At 39.9% G+C, this 25,243-nt stretch overlaps 3 protein-coding genes across 5 annotated transcripts in view; all 3 read left to right on the forward strand.

Annotated features, from left to right (window-relative positions):
• The window catches only part of LOC122397619, a 113,725-nt gene extending 112,821 nt beyond the window's left edge, over positions 1-904 (forward strand). The window contains exon 18 of the mRNA XM_043396888.1: positions 804-904. The gene's annotated coding sequence lies outside the window, so the exon portion shown is untranslated. The remainder of the gene's footprint in view (positions 1-803) is intronic.
• On the forward strand, positions 527-8,360 carry LOC122397628. Of its 2 annotated transcripts, XM_043396908.1 has the most exons (3): positions 527-3,950; positions 4,038-4,204; positions 5,260-8,360. In XM_043396908.1, exons 1-3 carry the CDS (start codon positions 770-772, stop codon positions 5,353-5,355), a joined length of 3,444 nt encoding a protein of 1,147 aa, XP_043252843.1. In that variant the 5' UTR covers positions 527-769; the 3' UTR covers positions 5,356-8,360. The 2 variants fall into 2 exon arrangements, with proteins under 2 accessions (XP_043252843.1, XP_043252836.1); XM_043396901.1 differs by having other exon boundaries at positions 527-4,204.
• Positions 8,361-16,352: 7,992 nt separating this feature from the next.
• Positions 16,353-25,243, forward strand: part of LOC122395045 — a 285,418-nt gene continuing 276,527 nt past the window's right edge. Inside the window, exons 1-2 of one of the 2 annotated variants that reach the window (XM_043392343.1) lie at positions 16,353-17,514; positions 18,559-22,682. In XM_043392343.1, coding sequence (XP_043248278.1) covers positions 20,516-22,682 — 2,167 coding nt within the window. In that variant the 5' untranslated portion in view covers positions 16,353-17,514; positions 18,559-20,515. The remainder of the gene's footprint in view (positions 17,515-18,558; positions 22,683-25,243) is intronic. The other variant, XM_043392352.1, reaches the window with a different exon arrangement.

Consider the following 25,243-nt stretch of genomic DNA (forward strand, 5'->3'; position numbering starts at 1 on the left):
ACCATTTGTGACTCTTTGTATTTCCTCGTTTAATACGTACGGTCACGCCAAGCTTGTCCTTTAACCGGACAGAGATTAAAATCCGATCTCGGGGAACGTCTCTTATCCGTAAAATATTCAACGTTCGATTCTCATGCATCGTCTGACACCAATCGCCAAATTAGTCTTGTTCTACGAAGAGAAAGAATTTTATTTCAAAAACCATAAAAACCATTCTTTAAATTTTAACATAACGTGTGCATAAATTTACGACAATAATAACGGTTGCTTTTATAAATCTTTCGTTAATTATACGCTTCGCTTTGAAGTTTACAACTTGGGTCACCTTCGGAACCATCATTGATTTTAGAATTTGAGTGGACGTCTCGTCAGGGTCTTCCTTCATTCAATAGGAAATTTAAACTTGACAGCATTAGTGAATCACTGCTACTGACCGCGCGTTAGAGAGAGAAAGAACGAGAGAGGGCTGGTCGATCGTCTGTCATTTGTAGAGAATCACCCTTAGTATCCCTCGGACGGTCTAACGCCGTGGTCAGTCACGCGTTTTCGCATCACGAACTTCTGTTTAAAACCCAACCGCGAACCGTGGCCTACCGCAATATGCACAAATGTAAATATCGTAAACCGTCGCTGCAAATATAAATTAATTTCCAATTGCTCGAAATCGAGTGTTCAACCATCGTACGCTCAGTGATCGCTGTGAAGGATTCGAAACGTTCGATCAGAGTGACTCCGTATCCACCGTTTCTAAGATTCTCAGATATTTACCATGCAAACCAACGTTCGACCGATGGTTGTTTCAGGCGCAGAGTCCGCAAACAGACCGCCGGTCCCGCCGAGGCGCAAAAAACGCAAAGCCAAGTTTCCACCAACCGTGAAATCTCCGCAAGGAACGTCACCGACCAGTCGTAACAAGCCGGACAGAAAACGTTTGCCACCCCCGCCGCCGCCCCCACGGGCCGCCCGAAGAGTCAAATGCCACGCTGCTAAAGATCATCGAGAAGAAACGATTTCTACCAACGAGGAAACAGAGGACTCCCTAAACAGTCTGAGTTTAAACGAAACGGAGGCTCCGCAGCCGTCGTCTCTGCAATTCTCAACCGACAGAAACGACAACTACGACACTGTCGACGCTGCCGATTCATCGAACGAACGTTCCTTCCCTCTGTACGAGACTCTGACGAGGAAGGAGACGAACCAGTACCCGCCTCTGCTGTTCACCTTGCAAGACTTTCAGAACGTGATGTCCAGCACGCTGCAACACGAGGAGGAGTCGAGGATCAGATCGTTTCGCGAGTCGTTCGAGCACTCGTTGGACGACGAAGAGAACGACCTGTGCTTCCGTGTCACGACGACGAACCTGCCGTTCGAGAAATGCTTGGATAGGTGGAACGCCATGTTCGACAAGTTCGACGATTCCAGCCGCTTCATCTTCGACGACTACATCGACAGAAGCAACAAGGTGAACGTTCGACGATCCACCGGACCGATGAGCGGCGAGAGCCTCGACGAGGAGCCAATGGTTCCACGCTCCACCAAGGTGAGATTCGTGATCGAGTCGCCGAGTTCCTCGACTCCGGATTACGAGCTGGACGAGGACGGCGAGGCCACGTGCGACAGTTTGCAGAATATCGATTCGCTCGTGGACGAGGAAGCCGGACACGCTCGCGCTTCCGTCCAGTCGACGGAAGTCACGGCGGAGACGGACGAGGGAGAAACAGGCCACGAGCAAGGTTTCCGGAACGATCAATTCGGCGACGTGCCTTTCGGTTCTGTTTTGACGAATCGAAATTCCATCGTCGAATGGCCGTCGTTGAAGAGCGTGCTGTCTTCTATAGTTCCGGTTAATCGAGGATCTAATGGCGATTCTTTTCGAGGTTCGACCTCGCTGGAGTCGCAGAACGAGTCGTTCGAGTCCGCGTTAGAGATTGACAAATTGGAAACCGTGAACGAGGCGGAGAATTTAGGGGAACCGGAGGCAGAGTGCGTTTCTGTGTCGAACGAAGACGATGGTTCGATCGAGAAGGAAAATTTGGCACGGAGCACTTCGGTAGATTGTATTGTACACGAGGCAACTCGAGTCGCGGAGATTGAAAATAATAATATAGAAGAGATAACCTTGCAGAGTACAGAGGAAGTTGTGAATGATGTCGAGCAGGATTTGAAAGTGAACGTAGTAAACGAGCAAGAAACAGCGATCGGTGGGTTTGAAGTAAATGAAACAAATGAGACGGAGGACTGTGTCGCAGAGGAAGATTTAATATCGGATAAAGTAAGTTACGAAGCAAATGAAAAAGTGTCATCGGTGGAGGAAAGTAACAAGAAACAGTCGACGGAGACCGATTTGCCCAAAAAGTCGAGTCAGGAATACAAACGAAAGCTCTTCGTGGCCGAGTCGTTTCGAAATATAAATCATGATTCTTCGTCGAACGACCCTGAAGAAGAACGAGCTTCCGAAGAGAACGATGGCGCTCCTGTTTCTTCAATTAAAGACGAAGATGTTTCCTTTTTGCGAAATAATTCCGTCAGCGTTCCAGTTAACATTCGACGAAATTCTTTCTTAGAAAATATGCTGTCGGAAGATTCGAACGAAGTCTGGAACGTGTCGACGAGTTGCAAGATCGTCGGTGCCTGTCCAAAATTATCGTTGACGCGCGAAGATTCGGTCTCAGCGACGAAAGACGAGGGTAAACTCGCGAACAGGTTGAACGTATCGATAAAAATGGACACGGAGATCCAGAAGATCTTGCAAGAGTCCGACGAAATATCGAAGAAAGTAGACAACGCGATTCCGAAGCTGAGAAAGTCACCTGTGATCGTCAAACCTACGAAAAACGCTGGCGAGGCGAAGTGCAACGTGTTGAACGAGCTGCTCTCCAATTTTGGCAAGATTAAATTGAAACCAGTAAACGGTGGAAGGCAAACCGATATCGAGAATCTTGCACTTGCGATCGACGAAGAGAAAATCGAAACGATGACGGACAGTTGCGTGGAAACTTCGAGCAACAACGGCGATAAGTCTCCAACGGACGATAGGAACATGTATCCGAAAGAAGTGTCAAGCAATCGCGAGGAGCTGACGTTCGACAAGAGCTCCGAAGAATTTCTGAAAGAGAAAGACTATCTGAAGAATTACGAAATCAAGAGCAACGGTAACGGAGAGGTCGTAAAGGTGGACGTACACAGATCCTTGAACGAGGATTACCCGAAGTCGTCGAGGAGCGTGCTCGAGCTTCGAGTCGAGCCGGACAAAAGCGAAAAGGGTGACGCGTCTCTCGAGGAAAGCCACGTAGCGGTCGAAAGCTCCGCAGAACCTCTGCAGATCGTGGTCTGCAGCGAAAAGACTGACGCAAAAGTTTGCGAGGACGAGCTGGACGATCGTGGCGAGAAGTACGAGCCGCCTAATCGTGGCCGGCAGTTAGATTTAAGGAGGAGTAGCGGCGAGAAAAGTGCCATAGCTAGAAGAATTCCTCGACCCCATTGTAATAATAATGACAATAACAGGGCCGTAACACCCGTAGCTGTAAGTGACGACCAATCCCACGACGCTGTTACGATAACCCCTGGTAGAGTTAGGAGCTTCGTTAAGTACTACGAGATTCGCGGCGAGGCGACGAACGACAAAGATTCTAAAACTAACGATAAAGTAGATACGAATAAGATGACGGGACACCAGTCGGTGTTCAGCATTCGAAGGGGCCTGGAGGCGAGGGCCATCGAGGCTAGGTCCTTCGACGCGCGAAGGGATAATTTTCAAATATCGCTCGCGGAGAGGAGCACCGAAAGGTTGGTAGGTCCGAGGAAAGAGGCCAAGCGTTCTGGGATTATGGAGAAAGTTGGAATCGAAGTTTCGAGTCGATCCGACGATAGCGGCGCGAAGATACCCGAGGAAGATAGCGAGGAAGAGAAGACGCTGCAGAAGTCTCACGGCGATTCGAGCACGCGACCCGGTAAGGTTAAGAGGAAGAAGTCAGTGAAATTTCAAGGCGGATACACTGTGATCGGCGCGAAAAGTCTCAATGAGGATGGTTCCGTAGGGAGCGCCACGAACCAGGATCCAAAGTCGATGGGAAAGAGAAAGGCTCCCGGCAGACCAGAAACGAAAGAAACCATCTTGGACGAAAAAGTGGACTCCGATGCTATCGAGCCTGAGGGATTGGACGCTGACTCGTGTTCTTTCCAAAAAAGAGAAATTGCTGCTCAGGTTAGTGATGTATCTAATTAGAGACTGACTACTTGGACCGTGAAAATATATGGGTCCACTGTTTTTAATTCCATACCTCTCGAATTGCCCACAGCAAGGAAACTTTGTTTTTAGATAATTGGAAACTAGTATATTCGTTGTTTTTGTTAACATCTAATCTTGAGAATTAATTTTTTTAGCTCTTTACGCTATGTGGGCGACGTGGCAGTCAACGATGTTAAATGGATTTTTATGCAAGAATAGTTTTATTTGTATACTGCCATTTGTTTACTTTTTTAAGGACCTTTTTTGATCCATTTGAATATTTTTAAAATCGACTGGTCTCCTATAGAAATCTACGCTATAATTTGAAGCAGGCATGTCAACCCAATGAGCCATCAGAGTTTGTGACTAGTTTGAAACCCTTTTCTAATAAATATTATTATTCTCTCAAAACACATCAATCTTCTAATAAAGTAGGATGCAAAGCAAATCAGTATTAACACTTTCGCTATGGCGACAAACATAATATGTACCATAGCTCGATTCAAGTTTCATTTACGAAAACATAAATTGAATTTATATATTTTTGTGGGGGGGAAAAAAATATTTTTTTATTTCTAAAAGCCACATTACAAATTTGCAATTGGTATTGCTAGTTGCTCATGTAAATAAAGACTCTTGGAGTGCAAAGGGCTAATAGCAGAACACTTGACAGAACGATCAAGATTAACTTTGGTCCCCAGATGGGTCAAAAAATATATCATTTGAGTCGTTAATTGTTTCAAACAATAAAAAATGAAATATTTCTGTTTCTGTTCTAATAAAATTGTGCCTAACTCTGTCGTAGACCAAGGAATTAATTAATCTAATATTCTACCCTCCTTTAACTTTGTAAATAATATAGATCCAACATTTCATATCTTGATATTCTGGTGACTATGAAGCAGTGTCACATTTTTTTCGTTGAAGTAATATGTTTTAGTATTGTAAAATAATGAGTTCGACATGCCTGTTTCAGAGCAAAAACAATAATTACAATTTTAAATAACGATTTCTTTGATTTCTTCCCGCAGATACACGCTGCAGCCGATCGCGAGGACTGTTCAGGTATTAATCGCTTCGTTACAAAACCAGAAACCCCACGCCTCGTATTTTATTGTACTGTATAGTTAAACCGTAGCTTCTACAAGTTGTCGTCGCCGTTTCCCCGAATCTCGACGAGATTTTGCCGCGGCGCCTCGTAAGCGTCGCAGCAGTATTACTCTTTCGAACGTTTGTTTCGAATCTTAATCGAAGAACAGCGTTTGCAGCGCTAAATTCATTTCTTTACAATCGATTTAATTTACTAACATCTTCAAAAAAGAAAAAAGAAAACGAAACTATCGGTATCAAATTATAAAATTAGTCAAAACCAATCTTATCAACTGCCCTTAGAAAGATAACAAGATCGCGTACCAACACATTTTACGGTACAAACAATTCTCGAAACCATGGTGAAATCACAGAAACAGTATTTTTAAATAAACGTGAAAAATCAGAGCATTTCTTTAATTGGATTGGTCAACGAAACTATCGGTATTGAATTATAAAATTAGTCAAAACCAATCTTATCAACTGCCTTTAGAGAGATAACAAGATCGCGTACCAACACATTTTACGGTACAAACAATTCTCGAAACCATGGTGAAATCACAGAAACAGTATTTTTAAATAAACGTGAAAAATCAGAGCATTTCTTTAATTGGATTGGTCAACGAAACTATCGGCATTGAATTATAAAATTAGTCAAAATCAATCTTATCAACTGCCTTTAGAAAGATAACAAGATCGCGTACCAACACATTTTACGGTACAAACAATTCTCGAAACCATGGTGAAATCACAGAAACAGTGTTTTTAAATAAACGTGAAAAATCAGAGCATTTCTTTAATTGGATTGGTCAACGAAACTATCGGCATTGAATTATAAAATTAGTCAAAATCAATCTTATCAACTGCCTTTAGAAAGATACCAAGATCGCGTACCAACCACGATGAAATCACAGGAACGGTATTTTTAAGTAAACGTGGAAAATCGGAGCATTCCCGGGTCCTTTAATTGGATTGGTCAGCAAACGAAGCGTGGTCGTTGGACGATCAGCGCGAAAAGTAATCGCGCGTTTCCGAACGGTTCGCCCTCTTACGCGGCGAAAGAGCACGCGATACGTTTCATTTTTTGGTAAACCGTTTACGATACAAGTTTCTCGAGGGCTGTCGCCGGGCAGATCGGCTACAAGGAGATTTACCGATACCCTGGTAGGATTTAGAGTCGCCGTACGTACGGCGGGCAAACAGATTTTTCGGTCAAGTGCATTAGCTACGACCAGACCGACCGTCTTTGGTTCGGATTTATTCGATTTAGCCCGGCAACCGGGGCCGTACGTTTCCACGGAGCTCCCTGGCGTAATTTCTTGCGTCATTTTGTCTGACTTGTTTTACGTATTTTCGGATAATGGGGCTTCCCTGGATTTACTGCACCCTCGACGAGAGCGAACGGAACGGAAAACAAAAAGGAGGCAAAATTTGTGGCTTCGTACAGGATCGGTATCTCTTGGGGAACCAATTGGGGTTCCAATTGGCCGAGAATTTTTGTACGAAATTGGACATAAAATTGAATTTTCTTTCTTTGCTTTACGTGGCCAGTTTTTGGGCAGCCGTTTGAACGCATCGTTTTGAGTTAAAGTTGAAAATGCGTTTGAACCGTTACGTGGAGCATTTCAAAAGAGTAGAAATAATTTGATTGGATAAAATTGCCTGGACTTTTACAACAAAAAAAGCTGAAATTCGAATAATTAAAACCTGGGAGTTGTGATTACGTATTTGATGGGACTTTGAGCGCTTTTAAATTAAAAGAAGATTATAAAAAATGAACGTTTCCAAATTTTCTTTTTGAAATGAGAATAGCAAAAAGTATGTGTATCAATGAAATAGAATACTATTCGTCTCTTTTATTATTTATATTTTTTAAAGTGTACCTAAACTTGGATGAATGAATTTTTTGAAAGTATGAATTCAATTAGTGACTTCTTTATAATCTACATTTAAACTTGGATGACATTTATCGTAAGAAACATATTAAACATAGATATTGTATATACTACAAACATCTGAACAAGAACCTAATTTTTCCACCGTTTTCAACCATCAGTCAGAATACTGCCACCATATTTCTAATTTGTACCGAACTTCAATTAATTAATTTCTATGCTTCACGCGTTTCTACGGTAAATATCATCGAAATTAATGTACAGATTGTAATGAAAGAGTTAATCAAATGTAATTCATAGCTTGTAGATAGAAATCATACGTATTGATTAAACGTAACTCATACTTTGTACATATAATCCATACTTATTAATCGAATTGTAATTGATACTCTCAAAAAATTCATTATTTATAATTTCAAAGTGACGAAAAAAACTGAATATTAACCATATACGTTAAGATTCCAGGTTTCATTTTGAATACTACCCTACAAAAATAACCAATATATCAAATTTTTATTTTGAAATAATTCCTTCTCGAAGATGTTAACACGTTGACTGTCACCCATTCCAAGTATTTAAAAGGAAAATCGTAAACTCGAAGTGCCGGTCACCAGTGACCACCGCGACGGTCAACGTGTTAATTCCAACGTGCTTGCTTCAGATTCTGTGAAACGGTTTCACGCTTCGTTTAAAAATTGTCGTTCGTTCGAACGCGATACACGGCGAATGCACAATAACGTATCAATAAATCTGGAATAGCATCGTAAAAATGAAGCAATCAGAAAATATCTTGCGCGCTGCAAATCTGTTCTTTCGTTAAGCTGCCATTAGCCTCGTTAGTTTCCGTTCGTCCGCTGAACGCATTTGTTAGTCGTGTACGTTGAACAAAACGGCAAACAGCTTTTAGCTCTGTTATTGTCGTAAACCTTCCTTGCGCGACTTTATGTGTGAACGTTGTTTTTTGGCGTCATAGAGTATCGCAGGATTCTCGTGTGCATACCCTATATTGCCCTGTGCATATTGTGTAATTATAACGTAAACTGGAAGCAATTTACGTGGCAGAGTAGCGATGAAATAATATACTTGTTGCGCTGTTGTGTTATGTATACGTGTTCAGCAGATCAATTTAATACATATTAGTAGTCAGTGTCCCAAAAAGTACTTACATTTTGGTACTCACGGATCGCTATCGATTGGACGAAGTGCAATGGTTTCGAGTATTTCAGCCCTACGATTTATCCACGATGTTCATCCGTAGTTCAGCGTTGGAAAATCTGGAATTTTTTAAATATATTTCAAGGTACGCGTTCTCTGGGAACTGAAAGAGTAAAGATCCTTTTGTAATTGTAAACAATGCCCTGATAACGCGCGTAAGGATTTGTAGCGAATGAGTTGAACTTTTTCAATGTTGACAAATTTCAGTCGACGTTACGATTTATTTTATTCTTTAGATATAGGAATCTTTATCGAAAGTAATTTTAATTACTTTTATATATCGCTCCCTTGTGCCAAAAATCCATTACTATAGTAAAAAAAGAATACTTGTTTCAGGTAAATCGGTCATCTCGAAACAAAAATGATAATTGAACCGTGCGTAGTGATTTTATAATGTAGTAAAAGGTTATTGAGAAAATTAATGTTAGAAATTCGTTATAAAAATTAGGAATGTTACCCGTAGTTCGATAGAAACAAATGATCCATACTTCCCACACTGGTCGAGTTTCCAAACTTTTGATCAATAGTGTAAACAATGCACCATTCGGTATTCAGCATCGCAGGTTCCATAAGTATGAAGATAACGTCAGATCTCAAACTGGAGATTTCAAAGTTTCTTGTGCCTGGCAAAAGGCAGTTCAAACTGCTCGCGGAGTTGCTTTCTGCGATGCAGAAGCGGCCAAAACAGTTTCAAGTAATTTATAAGCAATGGTTCGTCATTGTATTCGACAATTTTTCGCGGGAATCTTAGACGAGTGGAAGATTGCCCTCGTAGAAAATTCTGGACTGATTTCGAACATGTCATTCGCAGTAAGATGCGAGAAAGTTTCTGGCAAAGATGTCGGATCGAGTTAAAAGACGATTTAAAAGATCGATAAAAATGCAAATTTTTGCTATACTCCCAGCTGTTTATCGTTGACTTCTGTCGTCGAACAGAGAACATTGACAATAACGTCGTTGCAACGCGTTATCAGAAGGTGAAACGGAACGTTCGATGAGAAGTTTGCCACGAAGAAAAAACATGGCGCCGTGCACAGATCGAAATGACAGTACTTTTTCGAGCATCGACACGCGGTAGGTGATATAGCGGTTTCCTCTGAAAGCGTGCAATTCGTCAGCCAAATGAGACTTAACGCGGTGTAATTATGCAATGTTGATTTATTGTAAGTATGATAATTTATCATACGCTCGTTGGAGCGAGTGCATTACTTTATACGATGTAGGAGAAAATTAATAATAAATGATGAGAGTAACGCGTCGTTGATACCTAGGGTACGTAAATGAAATGCTTCTTACGACTTAGTATTATTACATACTCACAGTTAGGCTCGTTCGTGTTCGCGTTGAACGCGTGCGTCGAACAGAACTCAAAAGAAATTTTTATTTTCAACATTTTTACTTCATTTTAACGATAAAGTAGAACAAATAAATTAAATTTTCCAATTATACAACCCAGTAATATTTCCACTTTTTTTAAATTTATTCGATGCAATATTCCATTCGGAAGGGGTCGAATGTTATTTAAACAAATTTTAGCGTTAACTATAGTCTCTATTGATTTCTTTTAATTTTATTCGATACACGCGTCCCGTATGAAGACGAACGGAAGTAACTGTCTATATATTTATAGAGATACACATGTATATGTACTTGTACAAGATGAATGTGAGTATTATTACGCGTTAATTATTCTGTAAAACGCAATGCGATTTATCCCCTGTCCCCGTTCGTTATGCGACCTTTTATAACGTTAATTTACATAGATAGGTAGCGTGAAGCGCAGGAAGCATGATTTGTGCGAGATTATATCGCGTTTAACAGGGTGTCGCGTGTACCCGTGCACTTCGGACCGCAGATTGAAAAAAGCAATAAACCACGATACAGTGGATTCTTTTCATCGTGGCTAATCAAAAGTTTCTGTCGGTTCTCCGTGCCGATCGGTGGAAGAGACAATCCGTTGTGTCGATGGGAATTTTTGTTTTATCGTACGCTTTTATGCGACGGTTCAGTCAACCCTTGAGAATCGTTTACGATGATTTCGAACGTACGAATTTAGAAATCGTTCAGTGCAATTTAAAATTACGTTTACGTAGAACGTAATGGTCGTTTGCACGTTCAATGATATACATATATATTTTACCTGGTTAATCGACTTGAATTTTTACTATAGATTTTTTTATGCGTTAGTTATCAAATGTATCATGATTTTTAAGTCTATCGTAGTTGCAACGGTGCCTGCAAATTTTGATCGAGCATCGTGCAATGTTCCATATTATTATACATATATATATATATGTCAAGTGAAATGAATAAACACGATTATTGAACAAGTAAATCTTTCCTCGCTCAAACGCCTTACAACGCTCGGAAAACATTTCTTTTAGGTTGCAAAACGCAGAATTATCTTCCATTGATAATATTTATTACATTTCGCGTTTTATTGTTGAACCATCTCACGCACAAAATTTACCGACCCTCAGTATCGCAATTATAATTCGAAGTATACGAGTTGACATTTACTTGTTCAATTATACAGGAAATATTTCACTGGACTATTCAATCTCGAGAATGCGAGCAAATTTTGCGAGCAAGCTGAAGTTTTGAATATTTATTTAAGCAACAATTATGGACGCGTGTATATTACTCGTTAAACTCTGCGTCCTGTAAAAAATGTAGGGGATTACAAGATCCACGATGATTCGTGGATATTTTGAAAGTGAATAAAATGCGAATTTGAACAGAAGCAAATAATGGACTGAAATGAGCCATTGGAGCATTATTGTACGAAAGTACGGCGCGAAGAATCCATTGTATGTTCATGCGTGTTTGATCGATCGTGGACGCGTTAGGTTCTCTTGGATGAAGAACGGAACGCGATGGTAAAAGTTTAGACGAATTTATCGAATAGACACACAAACACACCTTAAATACGTTTTTAGACGGAGACGAGAATCTTATTACTGTTTTGTAACGTTTAGAAGAAGATAAAAAGATGCGACGAAAAATGTGTGCACCAACAATGCCTCGTTATACGTAATAGAATCATTCGCCGTTGAAAATAGTTTACGTTTTTCGTTCATTTCGTGAGAAATGTTTTCCTGCAGTACACTGTACGTTCAATTTCCGCTAAACGCTGAATAAATTATTATTTTCTATGCTATACAAACGTGTCGCGTTTGATTCAACGTCCTGTTCGTTGCATGGAACTCATACATTCGTTCAGTTTTCTTTGGCATTTTTATTAAATTTATTCACACCCTTGCGCTTTTCAAAATAAAATACGTTCTTTTCAAATTATCTGGAGCACGTGGAATTTCACAACAGAGAAACTGTTAAACGAGCGAAATAGAATCTAACGAAAATGTGTTTCCCCGTCGTAAACAGATATTTTATAATCTCAACTTCGCGATTCCGTATCGAGTTTCGCGGAGATTAACTTCAATACGAAATAAAGCCCACGTTTTGTCGAGTGTAATTTTTCCCCTCTATGTAAAGAGCTCCCTTGTTGGAATGAAACGGAGCAACGAAGATACGATCACAGGAAAATCTTGTAGGAATTATTTGTCAGATCAATTAATGAAAAGGTTTTTATAAAACAATAATATTTATTATGTCACAAAACTTAGTATTACTACGCGGTTATACACACTTGTCACTCGAACTCTCTGGTGTCTCGGGGAAAACCTTCTGCCCGCTGCGCGCTTTTCCTGCGGCTTATATTCATTCTCTCATTCATTTTCTTTCATTCTTTCTTTCACTTTATTTCGTTCACCCTAGATGCAGTCATCAGCCATTCGAAAAACGCATTCGGTCACGTTCGCCTCGAGCCCTGGGTGGCCACTCGCTCTCCGTTCACACGATAATCTCAAGTACTCTGTCCCAAACACTTTTCTTTCACACCTCGGCCAATCTTACCAAAACACGCTGCGTTCGTTCTGTAAAGGATCCACTCGAAACATTCCTCAGCCATACCAGTTAATAAACATTCATACGACATATTCATTCCTACAATCTCGTGTCGGTTAATTGGATTAATGTTTACGCTGTAATAGAAAGAACCTTGTCGACGAATATTCTTTATCTTTGTTCGCGAAAAGAGTCTTTGTTTCGGTCTCGTTCGATGTCGAGGCTGTAATTGGAAGATTTATTGCACGCGATGCGCTGCAAAAAGCTTCCTTTCTTCGAAGATGCGCTTTCTCGTTGCATAATCGTTGTGGACGAGCAACTGGCGATTTATGTCAGGGTGGCAATTTTTGGCAATTGCGTGCCTCCATTCTGACTCATCATTTGCATAAATCTTGCGTAAATGGAGCGTCTATTAACGGCCACTTATAATCGATTAACGCCTTGATCGTGTAGTTCTTGCTAAACGGGAATAGTAGTTTGGCAATCGTAATAGCGTGGTAGAATTAATATTTCATACGACAAAATAACTAGAAGTTACTATTAGTCACACCTTCCTTCTATAATTTTTGTTAAATTTAGAAGACATTCTAAAATCGTAATAACCGTGATCAAATTAATTTTTTAAAGGCAGCAACTGTCCAAATAGTGCATCTTGTTTTTTAAATCGAGAGAGTCTTGAATATTCAGGTACAGAAAATAATAGATTTGAAATTAACACAAATATAAGAAGAAATTATAGAAAAATTAACCTTGCAATCATTTTTAACAGAAGTAATATAATCGACTAGATTTTTAAATTTACATCTCGGATTTTATTATTGTACGTAGATTCGTTTCTTTCACTTCGTGTAAAAAAATTTGTTTTTCGAATAGTCTTGCTAGTATTTCAGATTAATCGAAAACTAAAATTTAAACCCCACACGAGGGTAACGGAAACAATCAAGATGGCGACGTCTTCGAGCCACAAAGAGCAAACACGACAACACGCGACGCGATAAATTGATGGTTTATTTCTGTGCAGAGCCGGGATTCATACATGCACGTATTTGTGCACGTACATAGCCAGCAGGTCTTCGTGATCGAATGTAAACAAATTTTCAATAGGCCATTGATCCGCTGTGGCTACGCGAAGCTTTGTCTTGGCAAACAATGTTGCGCGCCTTGAATGCACAGAACACCTATAGCGATGTCTATATTGGCACGACAAGTATCGCGTTATGTACAGTTTATAACTTTTAATAAAAGTTCTGATAAGATTTTAGTACGAAACATTCGATTATTCGAGGCGAATCTGCTCCATTAACAATATTAATCCATCAAATCGCAGGTAAATTGTTTCTAAGAAGTAATAAAAATATTGGCCTTTAGCTGACCCAAGAGATAATAGAAGTTATCGATGGATAATCTAGATATTTATTTGTACAATATTTGTATTAATATTATAAGCATAGATCTATCTAGGGCGATCAGAATCTTTATTTGTTGTTATGCTTATGTTCGAGTGTTCGATAAAAATATCTCTGCACCCTCGCCTGTGATAGAACTGTCGATACCAGATTTAGCCCACCAAGCTAGATTAGTGTGTTGCATTTTTTCTATCGTCAAAAGTAGACAAGTTATTCAGGTGGCCTGTTTTGGATGCTCCACATTATATAACAATAGCAAGTATAGCCTGCTGGCGGTCAGTATAGTCGAGAGGTCAAACACAAGTACACCCTCAGTCTATATCATAAATTTTCAAATTTTGGTCATTCAAATTTGATATCTTTCCTAAGAGAATTGAAAACAAAATTGTTAAACATCTTCGAGGTTGAGTAACTTTTATTTATGCTTTCTTTTTAACGTAAACACTATCAAGTTAATTCTCATTCTATTGCCAATTCAACAGCAAAGCTGGCCAGAATACTATTTCAAATTCTTAGTAGTAAATACTCTACTTTAAATCGTGTAACTATGAAAGTAAAATATTTTATTTGTAAAAATAGTATCTTACTTTAAGATAACTGAAAATAGTGAGGGTTACTTTTTAAATATTTTATTTATTGTACAGTGAGCCAAGAGAATTTTAATTAAATAATTGTGCAATACATATAATTTGTTTTCTAAATTTTGGCCAGTCTTTCCTCCAAGTCCATTGTGTCTCGATACAAATTAAATTTTGTCTCGTTTTAATATGCATAATTTCGGGTATTTAGGTTAGTTAAATGCAAGGTGTATGTCCTTGCATAGCTTATGGCAATTACGTACGCAGGGTCCTGAATGCACCTTGCTGTGCGTGGAGCCCTTTTTTCGGTGGCCGTCGATCAATCAAAAGCCAGCTCGGCTTTACCGCGTGGCTTTTGTTTTCCACCCTACAGCGAGCATACTCCTATCATCCATCCTGCTACGTCACGGTCTAATATACGTACGGGGTGTTCATTTGAAAACTTTAAATCTGAGTATCACGAACACAAGGGAGAACCACAGCTATTTTATTTATTTTATATTTGTTGAACGCTTTCAAGGGCAACCTTGTTTGCTCAAATGGGAAACTTTTATTTACAGATTCTTGTTCTATGCAAAAAAAGTACAGACTTTTGTACAAAATACTTTTTTATCTTACAAGGATATTTAATGAAAGAATAAATTTGTTCACTTATGGTCAGACTGTGGATCTTTATACAAATTCATATTTTTATTAATAGAATTCATAAAATGGGAGTTTTGTAGAGGGTTGTACAGACTTTTGTCCGGAACACATTTTTATCAAATTTTATCTTACAAGGATATTTAATAAAAGAATAAATTTATTCACTTATGGTCAAATTTCAGATCATTATGCAAATTCATATTTTTATTAATAAAATTCATGAAATGGGAGTTTTGTAGAGGGCTGTCTCAACCCCTAAATATAATAATTCGTATCTTACTGCAAGTATTTCTTATATTTTTGCATATTAAGTGAATTCTGTAGTTTCTTGAGAATTCGAATTTCCTATAAATAAACATTCACAGTCTAATTATGATGTGTGCTATTAATGGTTGGATAAGAAATTTCAAGGAGAATAGATTGGTAGAATTGATTTGATAAATTTTTGTTATAGGCGTATTTAAAATCTATAATATTCAAAACAAGACAAGAAAATATTGACGAATTAAAGAATAAAATAGTACAGGAATGCAAAAATATTCAAAGGGACACTTTTAAAAAATTGAGAGTGAATTTTAAAACAGATTGTATTATTGCTTAGCACAAAATGGAGAACGCTTTGAAAACATGTTATAATTCTTTTCCTATTATAAACGATAATTTATTGTCTCTGTCTATATTTTAGAGATGCAAGTGACTAATGCGAAAGTCACGAGAAATGATCATCATTCAGTCACAAAAAAAATAAAGAATCTTCACAAGTAAAACAAAATTTGTATTTTATTAAATATCCTTGTAAGATAAAATTTGATAAACAAAATGTTTCATACAAAAGCTTCTTTCCCCCCTGTAAAATAGGAATCTAATAAGCACACATAAAATTACTAAAACATACTTCTTTCATATTTAAATTAAAAAAAGAAAATTTTGAAAGAATTCATTCCTTTTTAGAATAAATTCTATTGCCCCAACAAACATTTTTTTCCTTTCCCACTCCCGGAAAAAGTTTGCCCATCACCAATCTATGATCTTCCTGGTTTCATCCACGGGCTCTAGGTACACTGTTATCGGCAGAAAATATCGCGACGCGGTAGACCTACTTGAAAGAGCAACGCGTTCGCGGTGACCTAATAAAATTTCACGCTACCCGAGGCGCGCGAAGCTGCGCGCATACCTGCTAGGAAGAGAACATATGGGACCGTGCTGGCGAATGATATTCGTGACACATCCCACGTGCCAGCATTCCTGCATCCTACCCATCGGATCCCGCGGGATTTATTTTAGGATCGGTATGACGCCACCGTGGATTTACACACGCACACACACAGACACACAGGTGCCGCCAAGCAGCCGCGCGGAGGCTTCAGTGAATCCGTGGCTGGCCCCGTACGCGAGTCACAACGATCGACGATGTCGCGAACCGATAACGATAGATCGATCGATCGAACGATCCGTTCGCGGAACGTGTCGCGAGCCGTGTTTACGTAGCCGGATTCCGGAGGGTCGTTCGTTCGATCAACGGACCGAATCGCGACGATTCCCTCGCTCTGCACCGCTCTTTCGACGTCCATCCTCCGAACGTGACGTTCGCCTCGAACGAGCTCGTTTGTCCAGAATCGGTAATCGACCGGTCGCCGCGCACGCTGGCGAGTTTTTTCGTTTCTACGGGGCCGGCTGAGCTATGCCTTCCGAGATATTTTGAGATGTGTATGTACCAGTCGGTCGCGAGACGGCCAGTTCGAAAGCGGGACACCTACCGAGTTCCCCCGCGATTTACATACGATTACCAAGGGAACGAGCGTTCGTCGTTTTGTTTATCCTTATCGTTTGTTGATCTTGCTCCCCCTCGCGATAGTTGGCGATTCCAACGAACTCGTTCGGATATTAGCTTCTGGGAACGAGTCGACGAGCAGCTTGCACAGTGAAATCGAGGATCTTGCGAGAGTTCCGTGAAAAATGACGATTCGCAACAGGTGTACTTTTGTGTATCAGGTTCGAGGAACGTAGAATGATTTTTAGAAATTATTGTAAGATCAGTAATCGACACTGAGTGTTGTAAATTTTTGATTGTGGTGTTCATGTTTCCAAGAATATGGAATGTTCGATGGAGGATGATCTCAGCTCTCACGATCGATAACCAGAGTAACATTCTGTGTGTAGATTCTCTAGATAAAAAATAACTATTTGGACCAAAATTCGAAGTTACTATTCAAATAAATAAAATATTTACGAAGGAAGGAAAGCTGGTCGTCGAATAGCATTCGTAAACACGCGTAGTTGGGCGTTCGTGCAGACAGCCCGCCATTTCTCGCTACGCCAATACGGTTATAAAACAGGCAGTGAACGTTACGGCATTCTTGCCAGGAATTTATTTTGGCATACTGCGAATCACTGCGCTCGGTGGCCGAACGAGCCGCGTTTTCGTGTCTTCTTCACGACGTGCTGGGCGAAAGAAATATAAATTTCGCGGTACAGTTGAACTCTGATCGCGTGTGCAACCGTAACTATTTTAATTTACTTCCATTCCCTCAGGATCACTCACTTTTATAAAAGTATCAAACGTGAAATCTTCAAAACAGACGTCTGTTTTGAGATTCACTTTCGATAATTAAAAATTTATTTTGAATAATATTAAACACAATTTGCTTTGAATTAAAACTTTTAAATATAACACCTGGTAAGAAATGTTGCAATCATTGCGGAAGCTATTACAAGTTGCACAATTTTAACGAAAGTTATTGTTATAAAAGTACCAAAAGTGAAATCTTTGAAACAAACGTCAGTTTTGAGAATCACCTTCGACAATTAAAATTTTATTTCGAATAATATTAAACACAATTTACTTAGAATTAAATATTTTATATATAACACCAAATAAGAAGCGTTGCAAGTATTGTGGAAGCTATTACAAGTTGCACAATTTTAACGAAAGTCACTGTTATAAAACGTGAAATCTTCGAAACAAACGTCAGTTTTCAGAATCACTTTCGACAATTAAAAATTTATTTTGAATAATATTAAACGCAATTTATTTAGAATTGAATCTTTTAAATATAACACCAAATATGAAATGTTGCAATCATTGTGGAAGCTACTACAAGTTTAACAATTTTAACGAAAGTTATTATTATGAAAGTACCAAACGTCAAATCTTCGAAACAAACGTCAGTTTTTAGATTTAGTTTCGACAATTAAAAATTTATTTTGAATAATATTAAACGCAATTTATTTAGAATTAAATCTTTTAAATATTATACCTAGTATGAAATGTTGCATTCATTTCTGAAGCTATTACAAGTTGCACAATTTTAACGAAAGTTATTGTTATAAAAGTACCAAAAGTGAAATCTTTGAAACAAACGTCAGTTTTGAGAATCACCTTCGACAATTAAAATTTTATTTCGAATAATATTAAACACAATTTATTTTGAATTAAATCTTTTAAATATATCACCTAGTAAGAAATGTTGCAATCATTATCATAACTATTACAAATTACATAACTTTGAGTCAGGAAACGATAGCAAATGTTTGACAAGAGTTATATCCCTCGCCCTCGAACGGAAAGAAACACCTATCGATGTTTATTACACTAGTATCGCGGTAGGGGAGAACAACGATCGCAAACATAGCCAAACGGAACGAAGAAATGGTAGGGTGCCGTTTCGGGAGCCTTCCAAAGTCAAACTTCCTCGATTCTGACAAGCTGCCAAACGTCTGAGGTCACGTTGCATAAGCGATTTAATATTCATGCGATTCCGTCGAAGTATGATTCTCGATCGCTTATTTCGTACAGTGGATATCGTGTGAAACGCGTCGCGGGTGGCGGGGTGGGAACATCTCGCAAATTGAACCGCGAAACGTGGAACAATGGCGGTCGATAATGCCACTTTGAATGCAGTGCGCAATTGATCAACGATAGCGAAGGGAAAAGCAAACAACAACCACGAACCGTGACTATGCGAACCGTCGCTCTGGCCAACATATTTGTACATTGTTTGAAAATATTTTTAAACCGTCGAGCATGTTTGACGTCCAACTCAATGGAACCGACCGCGTATCGTCCAGTGGATACTTAAATGTCGTATCGTGACTATTTCAGAACAGCGAAACGCGGTTTAAATTCGCTGGTGTGCTCGTAACAATCGCGAAGATTCAACGATAAAACTAGCCGGCCTGTTCGAACGATCAAAATATTTTCGTTCCGTTGGGAAATATTTTCGAATGCACGCGAGTGTTTGTGTATCAAAGTGAATGTAAATATTGACACGCGAGATGTTGATGGAAATATTTCAATATTGATTTTCTCCTTTTATGTTATGGAAATACTATAATTGCCATTAAATATGCTCACGAACGTGGACGTTTAAACGGGGCAGTGGAGTGGCTTCGATGCCCACGGAACTGTAAGAATTTTATATAACTCCGATCGCGTGTGGTTTCATTTTGAATGGATAATCTATAAATGAAAATACTTAAAATCGTCGGGACAAACTACGAGAATAGTTTAAAGTCTGATTAAAACGAACAACCGAGCACAAATCGACTCGCAACACGGACACGACCGGGTTAAACCGCAATTCGAACGCCTCGAAACTAAGCAACTTGGTATAGCTTGGACACCAAAAACCACGATGTGGACACCGCGTAGACATCGTAATGGACCTTCTAATTTAAAATGCTGAAAAGTGCTTTCGGGAATTTTTTTATCGAACACTCTTCATAATAGATTCTTCAAACTTTGCACATACTTCACAAAAATACGTATGTATGTATGTTCATGAAGATATATTAATTTATTTAAAAAAGTACATGAACTTGACTAATACAAGACAAGCTCAACTAGTGATCACAATTTTTTAAAGCCCATTAAAGGATCGACTTTGCATAGAGTTTGATATGAACATGTTTGAGACTGCAACTAAGCAAGAATATTGAAAATTATTTCTAGCTTAAAATATTGAAAAGAGACACTTTGTGAATTATTTTCTCAGACACTGTTGATAATAGCTTCTTCAAACTTTGTACATTCGTTTGCACATACTTCAAGAGTGTATTTTTATACCTGAAGATATATTAATTTATTAAAAAAAAATATGAACTTGACGAACACAAGACAAGCACAACTAGTGATCACAATTTTCTAAACACCATTAAACAGAATCATCGAGTTTGCTATAAACATATTTGAGACTGCAACCGAACAAAAATATTGAAAATTCTACATCAAAATGCTACGAAGGGATGTTGTTACGTGAATTATCTTCTCAAACACTGTTAACAGTATCCTCTTCAAACTTATCACATTCTCTCGAATATACACTTTACAAACCAAATATTAACTCATCGAATAAACGATAATTTCCCTATGGAAACGTGCCCAATTTTAAAAATTCTATCAACCCTATTCGGAAAAAGCGACATTATATCAAGTACGAAGGAAAAGTATAAATTCTGAAAGTGTACGGTAAAAATCGTCGACGAGCTTTTAAAAGCCAGCATCTGTCGTTGGAACGAAAACCGTTATCGCGTGGAGCGCAAAAACCGGAAGCCATGAAGAACTCTCACCCGCTCATAACGGCGGCGACGTCCAGTCCAGTAAATCCGGATTCCTCGTCTCCCAACGAGCCTACGGAACCGTGCATCAGGTTGAAGCTGGACAAGCCGTTGCACTGGGAGTGGGAGCTGACTACGACCGCGGACACGCTTCCTGTTATACAACTGTTGGGCAAAGATGGCCGTCTGTTGGTCGAGACGACCGGTAAAACGGCGCAGAGGGCGAGGGGCTCGTTTCGCGAGGGTCTCAAGACCTACGAGCAATTCCCTACGAGCAAACCAGCCTCCGAGAAGACGACCACCGCGTCGTCGTCCCTCTCCTCTTCCTCTTCCTCGATTCCCGCTCCGATACAAGGGAATCGAAACATCGATGGGTTCAGCACGAAGTTCGGGGGCTACGAGTTCGGTTACAGACCTCGAAAATCCAAGAGCGAGGTGACCGTGAAGGAAAAAGAAAAAAAATCGAGGAACAGGCGGTCCGGGGAACCGGAAGCCACCGTCCAGCGGAACGAGCAGCCCAAGACGTCGTCGAAGAGATACTCCGTGGGGGACTATCTTCGCCAGCAGATCATAGACGACCTCAGGACGAAGAGCACTCTAGGCAAGTGCCCGGAGGAGATCGCGAAAGAGAGGTGCAAGAAGATGAAGGCTTACCTGAGGAGCCAGAGCGAGACTCTATCGATCGAGCCCGAGGAGGAGAATCGGGTGACCGAGTCGAAGATTAACGGGGACGAGGTTCCGAGTCAAAGAATTAAAGACGGCTTAAAGGAACTGAGGGAGACGATCGGGGAGGAGGAGCCGAGGCTCGAGGTGTCCAACGACGTTCCGTGGATCGATTCGAAAGAGGAGCCGTCGAGAACGGACGGCTCGGTTTTCCAACGGGGGGAGAACAGAATCGGAAACGAGGAACTGGAGAGGGTGAGGGCGTTCCTGCGGAGGAAGCTTCAGCAGAAGATGGAGGAGCACCAGCGATCGGCCAGCTCGAGTCGCTGCGACGAGCTCGGACGCGGTATCGAGAAGAGATACTCGGATTACGGGCGAAACGAGCGTCCGGGGGGCTATCGGACGCGAAAGGTGCGCAGCGAGACCAACGTCATCAGATTCGATCCGGAGGCCGTGCAGAAGGACAGACAGAGGGAGAGATCGAGGAACGGGAGGACACGCTCGGAGGATTCGTCGAAGGGCAAAGTTTATCGGTCGAGGAGCGATGCCATTCTCGAGGCGTCGAGACAGAAATCCCAAACAAGGGAATCCGAGAAACGGAAACTTTATCGAAAAACGAAGAGCGACGTTTTGTTGGGCCAGATAGGAGGCGGCGTCGACTCCGAGCAGGATTTCGCGAATCCACCGAGACGCATCAGGAGCCAGGACAACGTCGACGAGTCCTGGCGCGAGTACAAGGAGAGGAAGAGGCACGAGAGGATGCATCGCGAGTCCGAGAGGGACGCGAACGAGGAAGACTTCATGAGCAAGCCGAGGTGGAAGGATCTCCAGGCGGATCTGTGCCCCTTCAGAAACTGCAGAGTCTGTCAGAACTTGCTGAATTGCGTAAATCCGTTGCAGGAGCGCGGAATCCCGGAGGATCGACCGAGGAGGGAGGCCACGGCGACGTTGAACGACTCGTCGAGCGACAGGCCGAGCACCAGCCTGCAGGAGAATTATTTGGTCGTCGATCGAGGCCCCGGGAATCCCAAGAAACAGACGCTCGTCGAGAATCTGGCAAGGAATCGAGGATTCGAGGCGGTTAACGCGATGTCCCCCGACTGTGGCTACAACACGATCCCCAAGAAAGCGTTCAAGGACTATCGAGACCTGTACACGCGATCGAACGTGAAGAAGAGTAACACGTTTAAGATCGTGGATGGCAGCGAAGATCCTGAAGAGGAGGATCAAATCGAGCCGAAAGGAGAGTTCGACGAGGGATTGGTTGATAGTTTCGGGTGCTCGAACGGGGATGGTTTGTTGACGAACAAATCGAACGAGGACATCGCCAAGGATTATTTTAAACGGGTTTACGAGCTGCTGAAGAAACGACAGGAAGAGGCGAGGAAGATTCAGGAGGGGGAGGGAGTTCCTGGCTGCGACGATTCTTCTTCCTCGAACTACGTGGAGAAAGTACAGAAGAAGAGGCTGAGGCGGAAGAAGAGGGATCGGAGTGCACCAGGTAAGTTGTTAGTTGTTTTATTTGTTTTGATGAATTGGGAGAAATGTTCGGGGTTGTTCGCTTCGAACTAAATGGAGTAAATAATTATTAGATATCTGGAAACAATTTTAGTTTCCATTGCAAATTAATCAGTTCTGTATTTGATTGTCAGACCTGGGAATTTATTTATTTAGTACATATTTACATTGTACAAAGTTAGAGGTCATCATAGATCTTAGAGAAAAAACAACGAATTAATTTAAAACAGTTTTTATCATTTTTGCATTATATGTGTAGAAAGTTGTATTTTGAAGTTTATTCATCGGATACCTTTCTCTTTTATGTCGAATATTTTTGCTTAAAGCATAGAGTCGATGTAAATTGCAAAATAAGCATAGAAGAAACCATAAATTATAGTAGTTAATATATTCATTGGATAGGGGATGAAATTCTCTTTAAAATGAGCGTTCATTGAAGTCGATAGCGTAATTGATTCCGGAGATATAGCGATTTTAGTTTCAAGTCGATGCGGTGGCTAGTTTCGGAGATAATAAGGGCCCGAAGCTTTGTTTACGTTTCATTGTTGCGCGCCCACGCGAGGTCATTGACCCCTCACGTGATCGTAGTAAATAGTGTAATAAATCAGCACGATGCACGCGCGAGAAAGAAGTCCGTCGCGACGCGTTAGACAGAGACAAAGATAGTCAAATTAAAAAAAATACCCTTTTATATAAATTACGATATCTCGAAAACGGAAAGTCAGATCGCCAAAAACCAAAAGCCACTTTAAAGGTGAGGCCTTGCTGCTTCTAGCAGTGGCTCAATTATGAAAAAAACACTAGTAGTTTCGGAACTGCACGCGTCTAAAATTGTACTACTTTTAATATGCGTTGTTAGGCTGTTCCAAGGTAATAGAAACTGAAGATTCTCTTCTTTCATTTTCGCTATATATTTTCATTTACATCGGAAGCTAACCAGAATTTGATATCAAATTTTATCCGGTTTTTTTATATAAAATATAAATCGTTTAAAACAATAATTATATTAATAGTTTGAAATGTAATAGCTATCCGATGTTATGAAATAATTTTGAAAATAATAAATCTATATTTGCAATAATGAAACGTTCCAATAACGGAATATTCAGAAATTTTCCAGTGGATGAAATTACACATCCCTTTGTGCTGTTAAAATGATGAATGATATTGATTCAAAGAGATTATGAAGTATATTTTACTGACATTTTACATATCCTTCGTCCATCATACGTATTTAAAAGATCAAATGGTTTATTTAAAAATAAATTTATTTAGTATATCACCTGGCTGAAAATAAAACCGCGATATTTTATGCTTCGTTTAAAATTCAATAACTCCGTATTTTTTCTAGCGAATAAATTTTGTTGCTTTGATATTTATTTGAAGTACTCGTTTCAACGATCGTTTGAAATACCTCTTATTTCCATTGAATCGATATTTCTAAACAATGCCACGAGAAATAAAAGATCGAAACGTTATTTATAATAGTTACTTCTTATTTCCATTTGAAATAAAATTTGCCCAGTGGAAGGGAAAGAAATTGTACTCAAAGATAGAATAGGGCAGTATTTCATTGCAGAGTTCAAATTTTGTTCGATGAAATATCAGTGTGCCATATTTCACGCGTGGCGTATGGGCACAATAGACTAGAACAGGGATGAAGAACGGTCTTTCAAGAAGCATCCTCTTCGAGATGTATCCTCTTCGTTTATAAATTATTAATTCCCAAACGTTTATTTAAGGAATTGAAATTAAAGAATTATTTTTTATATGTTAAGAAGCTAACTACCCCCATTGAGATATTATAATATAACGTATGCAACGAAAATTAAGCATATATTATTTTATATTTAAGCGAGTATGGATAAAGGAACGTGCACACTCAGATTGCTATGGAATTTCGAGTTTTTCGGGGTCCTGAATTGTCATGGCAGGTGTCACGGCAAACATTACCCGTGAATCTTTCGCTAATGCAAAAACTTCCCCTTAAAAGTTCACTCGCTTTTCACCGCGTCGTATTTACGCGACGCTGGTTCTCGCCGGCATTCTAGAAATATTCAACGTCGCGTTATGACGAAACTTTCGCATTATATCGGAGAACGGCAAACTGCATTTGTTAATATTGTGCTGCAAACAATGTTGCTTCTCGACGTTCTGCGTGAAACTCGCGCAGCTGATAATGGCCGCGTGAAAGTTTCGAGGTTAGAAAAACTGTGCACCGAGTAAATGTCGAGTTGATCGATTCGACTTTGGACACATTTTCTCGCGGTAAATGTTAACAATCGTCTCGAAAATAATCGAAAACGATTCGGTGTATCTGATTCCTATTTATAGTAATGATTCGTAAATTGATCGTTTTTGTCCCCCCTAACTTGAGGATCCATTTTGGAGACAGTGAAGCATTTAAAGATCACTGCTTATTAACTCTGGAAAGATACTTCTAAAAATTATTTAATAATTTAACACGTATCATCAAATCCATTAAATTCGAACTAAATTAAGTTGTTTCAATGTTATGCAATTTATAAATTTTTAAGAGAAAAT

The sequence above is a fragment of the Colletes gigas genome, unplaced genomic scaffold (genome assembly GCF_013123115.1).
Source record: "Colletes gigas isolate AHSC1104 unplaced genomic scaffold, ASM1312311v1 Colletes_gigas_Sc00001, whole genome shotgun sequence".
Lineage (NCBI taxonomy): Eukaryota > Metazoa > Arthropoda > Insecta > Hymenoptera > Colletidae > Colletes > Colletes gigas.

Coding starts and splice junctions, on each gene's coding strand:
- LOC122397628 (XM_043396901.1), top strand. CDS start 770: ATGCAAACCAACGTTCGACCGATGGTTGTTTCAGGCGCAGAGTCCGCA. Junction 4,205..5,259: donor AAAGAGAAATTGCTGCTCAG/GTTAGTGATGTA, acceptor TTCTTCCCGCAG/ATACACGCTGCAGCCGATCG.